Below are 6,299 nucleotides of genomic sequence, written 5' to 3' on the forward strand. Positions count from 1 at the left end.
GGAATCAAAGAACGGAGACATGACTATTTCAGCTGGTTGAGAGTTACTCAAGTTCTCTCCACTGCCATCATCTTAGGTTTACTCTGGTGGCAATCAGACATTCATCATCCCAAAGGCCTACAAGATCAGGTATAGATACATGTTTATGGTCTAGAAATGAGCTGTAATTGATCATCTCTTATCTTGAAAATGAAACTCCCACTGCATCTCAGGTAGGGCTACTCTTCTTCATTGCCGTATTCTGGGGATTCTTTCCTGTATTCACAGCGATCTTCACTTTTCCTCAAGAGATAGCAATGCTGAGCAAGGAACGAGAGTCAAATATGTATAGATTAAGTGCATATTTTGTGGCTAGAACCACAAGCGACCTGCCACTTGACTTGATATTACCTGTGCTTTTCCTAGTTGTTGTATATTTCATGGCTGGATTGAGATTAAGTGCTGAATCCTTTTTCCTAAGTGTGCTCACGGTCTTCCTATGCATCGTTGCAGCTCAGGTATATCCATAAAAAAAAAAAGGACCTGTTGAGCAGAAAATGCTAACAACTAATGATGAAAATGTTGTCTTAGGGACTTGGATTAGCAATAGGGGCGAGCTTAATGGATCTGAAGAAGGCCACAACTTTAGCATCAGTAACTGTAATGACTTTCATGCTCGCTGGTGGCTACTTCGTGAAGGTAAAAATACTCAGCTTCCAAAGTCAAGAACTTTCGTATGAGGAATTTGACAGCTCTAATGCATTAATTGACACTCTTATTTATTTACTTTGGCAGAAAGTTCCAAATTTTATCGCTTGGATACGTTTCATGTCATTCAACTACCACACATACAAGCTCCTAGTGAAGGTACAATATCAAGAAATTATGGAAAACGTAAACGGGGAAGAAATTGGGAGTGGGATTAAGGAAGTGAGCGCTCTTGTAGCTATGATTATAGGCTACCGTCTCTTAGCCTACCTCTCTCTTCGAAGGATGAAGCTCCACTCTTCGACTTAAGTTTAGTTACAAAAAGGCATTGCATTTACTCTGTGTATGTAGTGTTTGCTTGTTTATGTATATATCCACTTAATTTATAATGAAAATAAAAATAAAATGACTTACTATGATTAGGTTTCCAAGTACATGATGTTCTCAACATCATCCCAAAATGTTGCCCACAACCAATATTTTGTCTTCTTAAAGCCAAGCAATGATAGCTTTAATTCAATCCTTCGAGTTATCTCGTTCCTCTCTACGTCATAACCGAAAAAGCGAACGGGTTGATTCGGCGTGAGATCTCCATTTTTCAAATAATAAAGTTGGCCAGTGCGACTAGTGCCATCCGTACGCAATTGATAACCTTGAAGCGTGAAATCCATCTGAGAAACAGGCAAGAAAATAGTCTTGGCGACGGACCATTGACTCTTGTCAGCATCTTCAAGAACCCAAACTTCCATACGAGGACTTGCTGAATGCCTCCAAAGTAGTTTGAAATTGCTATAAAAAGCTACTCTTCCTTTGTAGTTCATGAGATCCATCCAACTGAAGCTCCCGAAGCCGGAAACATTGGGAAATTCAATCAAATTGAACTCTTCAGAACTCAAGTCAAAACTCATAAGCATAAATCTGTTATCATAAGTCCGAGCTCCATAATACAAAACACCGTTAATGGAAATACCTCGTGTGTAAGGACTATGATGAGGAATGTGGCATTGAGTATTTTTCCATATTGCTCCAGCTCCAAGTACCAACACATGATGTTCTAACCTCACTCTAGGTTCCTTATTGAACTCCCAAACCAGGGTAAGCACTTTGTATACATCATGAACAGGATCGTGTCCAAAATAGTTCCACACGTTGTTACCTTTTACTTGAGATCTTATAGTAGGCAATTCCACAAGCTGCCTTGTGTGAAGGTTACATATTTGCACTCTTCTCCCAGCTCTGAAACACGCCAAGCCACGAACAGCGTTCACAAAGTGGCCTCCTATTATCCGCATAGTCAGATTTTGGTCGATCACTGAGACGACTGACTGATCATGACTCGATGATGATGATGATATGAGCAAGGCATACTTGCCGATCCTATGTCTTGCATCCGTTATATACGCGAACAAACGTCGGCGTGGTGAGGATTTAAGGAATAGGTTGGTGAAATATGGAGAGATGATAAGGGAAAGCCAAAGCTTTGAGACGCACTTGTATCTCATGAGAGATTTCGCCGGCAGTCTTATCAGAATCTCGATCAATACTTCCTCAGGGATCTCCGGTAAGGCAATGGTCTCCTTCGCTATCTTTTTCTTTTTCCTCACGGCAAGACATAAAGACGCTCCCATGGTTGTTTGTTCACAGATTTGTGTGTTCCAAACCTATGTTGATAATATATACTGCATGTAATTTGCAAGATATATATAGATCAACTCACTAAATCATATACAAATTTTACTTGCTCACGTTTTATATTTATCCCTGGAAACAGAAAATAAATTAAAAACCCTCTTTATCCTTTTACAGTTGTAAATATAGTTTATCACTTATCCTTACATAATGCTTTTTAACTATAAAAAAAAATTATGTGTTAAAGATTGTTAACCAAGAATCTAGCCAGTTTATATTTATCAATATCCACACCAGTTTATATTTATCAACTATCATTGGCGTTCGGTTTTTTGGTTTGGTTTTGGTTCGGTTTTTTCGGTTTACGGTTTTTTTAGTTTTATAAAATTGAAACCATATAGAAACCATATATATATATATCGGTTTGGTTACGATTCGATTTCTACGGTTTTACGGTTTATCGGTTTTATTAAGAGTGAAACCATATAAAAACCATATGTATCTCGGTTCGGTTTGGTTTTAATTTGGTTACGGTTTAATTAGGTTATTCTAAATCTTACACACAAAAAACTAAGTTTATTGCATAAAATAAACAAAAAATAGAAATAATATATCAATCAATAAGATATACATAATTTTAAATAAGAGATTCTAAATATAGTATCGGAAACTCAAATCTTCCATGTAAAATCCAAAGAAAATAATTCAAATAGTTAGAACTCCAATAAAAAAATAGTGAAGATATTATTAAACACAATATAAAGTAAACATATATAATAATTATATAAAGATATTCCAAATATTCATCAAAACCAAAATGACCATTCAGTTTTACGGTTTTTAATCAAACCAAAACTAAACCAGTTGGTTAATAAATATAACAACCAAATGGATTTTTACATTAAACCATAACCAAACCAAACCATTTATATCAGTATGGTTCGGTTCGGTTTAGTTTTTACGGTTTTTTTGTCCACCCCTAATTATCAACATAGGTTTGGGGTTATTATTAGTCTTTTTGTTTCTTTTTTTTCTAACATAGGCATTGAGTCTTTTTCCATAATGCTCCATCTCCAAGTACCAACAAATGATGTTCTAACCTCACTCTATGGTCCTTAGTGAACTCCCAAACCAGGCTAAGCACTTTGTATACATCATGAACAGGATCATGTCCGAAATAGTTCCACACGTTCTTACCTTTTACTTGAGATCTTATAATAAGCAATTTCACAAGCTGCCTCGTGTGAAGGTTACATATTTGCACTCTTCTCCCAGCTCTGAAACACGCCAAGCCACGAACAGCGTTCACAAAGTAGCCTTTTATTATCCGTATAGTCAGATTTTGGTCGATCACTGAGACGACTGACTGATCATGACTCGATGATGATGATGTGAGCAANGGTTTACTATTATACAGTAAAACCTCTAATAATTAATACTCTATAAATTAATAAATACTGTAACTTAATAAATTTTANCTCGATGATGATGATGTGAGCAAGGCATACTTGCCGATCCTGTGTCTTTCATCCACTATATACGCGAACAAACGTCGGCGTGGTGAGGATCTAAGGAATAGGTTGGTGAAGTATGGAGAGATGATAAGGGAAAGCCAAAGCTTTGAGACGCATTTGTATCTCATGAGAGATTTCGCCGGCAGTCTTATCAGAATCTCGATCAACATTTGCTCAGGGATGTCCGGCAAGGCAATGATCTCCTTCGCCATCTTTTTCTTTTTCCTCACGGCAAGACATAAAGACGCTCCCATGGTTGTTTAATTTGTTCACAGATTTGTGTTTCCAAACCTATGTTGATATACACTGCATGTACTTTGCAAGATATATAAAGATCGCTAAATGATATACAAATTTTACTGGTTAATGTTTTATATTTATCTCCTGAAAACAGAAAATAAATTAAAACCCTCGTAATCATTCTACACGTAAATATATTTTATCACTTATCCTTAATGCTTTTAACTATAAAAAAAAAGATTATGTGTTAAGAGATTGTTAACCAAGAATCTAGCCAGTTTATATTTATCAATGTACACACCAAAACTGTAAAGGTTGGCTCGTCTTTTTTTTTTCTTTTTTTTTTTCTAACATAAAGTTATTTGTCTCTAGTCTCTATCAAGAAGGATTGTTCCCTAAAATGGTTCAAAGGAATCAACATTGAAAACATACACCTGCATGAAACATATTGGCTTGCTTAAATTTGCCTCGGTTTTAGAGAAAATGCAAACAATATAAATTTGTCTCGGTCTCTCTATATAGTAAAAAAAGTGTGGAAATTATATATGTTTCAAAAATCCTCTTTCTTTTTTTATTTCACTTGTCCTAATATTTCTGGGGTGAATTAGCTCAATAACCAAAATAAAATAATCGTTGAAAAATATAGCACCAATGCACCATAATTTAAAAAGATTAGGAAATCAGCCTCAAAAATGGGTTTACTATTATACAGTAAAACCTCTAATAATTAATACTCTATAAATTAATAAATACTGTAACTTAATAAATTTTAATGTTCCCAAGTCGGATCAGTGTAAAAAATAACAAAATTTGATAAGATAATAAGATAATACTTTTTTAAAATTCTCATGTAAAATATGGTCTCAATAATATCGTAAATTAATAATCATGTAAATTTACAAATATATATGTTCGTATATGTACTTTTTAGAATTTTGAATTTTCTCATAGAGCTCATATCTATAAAAAAAATTGTTATGTTGTATTTTCAAATTATAATGATAGATTATACTCTATAACATGTCATAAAAATAGCAAAGTTTTTTTTTTAAGTTTTCAATTCCTACATATGCATCATTTTCATCTTGATATCTTTATAGATTATTTGTAAATTGTCAGTAATANTGTATCTCATGAGAGATTTCGCCGGCAGTCTTATCAGAATCTCGATCAACATTTGCTCAGGGATGTCCGGCAAGGCAATGATCTCCTTCGCCATCTTTTTCTTTTTCCTCACGGCAAGACATAAAGACGCTCCCATGGTTGTTTAATTTGTTCACAGATTTGTGTTTCCAAACCTATGTTGATATACACTGCATGTACTTTGCAAGATATATAAAGATCGCTAAATGATATACAAATTTTACTGGTTAATGTTTTATATTTATCTCCTGAAAACAGAAAATAAATTAAAACCCTCGTAATCATTCTACACGTAAATATATTTTATCACTTATCCTTAATGCTTTTAACTATAAAAAAAAAGATTATGTGTTAAGAGATTGTTAACCAAGAATCTAGCCAGTTTATATTTATCAATGTACACACCAAAACTGTAAAGGTTGGCTCGTCTTTTTTTTTTCTTTTTTTTTTTCTAACATAAAGTTATTTGTCTCTAGTCTCTATCAAGAAGGATTGTTCCCTAAAATGGTTCAAAGGAATCAACATTGAAAACATACACCTGCATGAAACATATTGGCTTGCTTAAATTTGCCTCGGTTTTAGAGAAAATGCAAACAATATAAATTTGTCTCGGTCTCTCTATATAGTAAAAAAAGTGTGGAAATTATATATGTTTCAAAAATCCTCTTTCTTTTTTTATTTCACTTGTCCTAATATTTCTGGGGTGAATTAGCTCAATAACCAAAATAAAATAATCGTTGAAAAATATAGCACCAATGCACCATAATTTAAAAAGATTAGGAAATCAGCCTCAAAAATGGGTTTACTATTATACAGTAAAACCTCTAATAATTAATACTCTATAAATTAATAAATACTGTAACTTAATAAATTTTAATGTTCCCAAGTCGGATCAGTGTAAAAAATAACAAAATTTGATAAGATAATAAGATAATACTTTTTTAAAATTCTCATGTAAAATATGGTCTCAATAATATCGTAAATTAATAATCATGTAAATTTACAAATATATATGTTCGTATATGTACTTTTTAGAATTTTGAATTTTCTCATAGAGCTCATATCTATAAAAAAAATTGTTATGTT

The 6,299-nt window shown here is 33.4% G+C and overlaps 3 protein-coding genes across 4 annotated transcripts in view; 1 reads left to right on the plus strand and 2 right to left on the minus strand.

Moving 5' to 3' along the window:
- Positions 1-1,106, plus strand: part of LOC104711785 (ABC transporter G family member 27-like) — a 6,053-nt gene extending 4,947 nt beyond the window's left edge. Inside the window, exons 6-9 of one of the 2 annotated variants that reach the window (XM_010428545.2) lie at positions 36-129; positions 213-497; positions 571-678; positions 775-1,106. In XM_010428545.2, the coding sequence (XP_010426847.1) occupies positions 36-129; positions 213-497; positions 571-678; positions 775-996 (709 nt within the window). In that variant the 3' untranslated portion in view covers positions 997-1,106. The remainder of the gene's footprint in view (positions 1-35; positions 130-212; positions 498-570; positions 679-774) is intronic. The other variant, XM_010428546.1, reaches the window with a different exon arrangement.
- On the minus strand, positions 1,107-2,315 carry LOC104715572 (putative F-box protein At3g52320). Its single transcript, XM_010432967.1, has one exon. It carries the CDS (start codon positions 2,313-2,315, stop codon positions 1,107-1,109), a length of 1,209 nt encoding a protein of 402 aa, XP_010431269.1.
- LOC104715573 (putative F-box protein At3g52320) lies at positions 3,350-4,084 on the minus strand. Its single transcript, XM_019230027.1, has 2 exons — positions 3,801-4,084; positions 3,350-3,707 (listed from the first exon to the last, which is right to left on the minus strand). The coding sequence occupies exons 1-2, from the start codon at positions 4,082-4,084 to the stop codon at positions 3,350-3,352; spliced, it is 642 nt and encodes a 213-aa protein (XP_019085572.1).

The sequence above is a fragment of the Camelina sativa genome, chromosome 9, assembly GCF_000633955.1.
Source record: "Camelina sativa cultivar DH55 chromosome 9, Cs, whole genome shotgun sequence".
In the NCBI taxonomy this organism is placed as follows: Eukaryota; Viridiplantae; Streptophyta; class Magnoliopsida; order Brassicales; family Brassicaceae; genus Camelina; species Camelina sativa.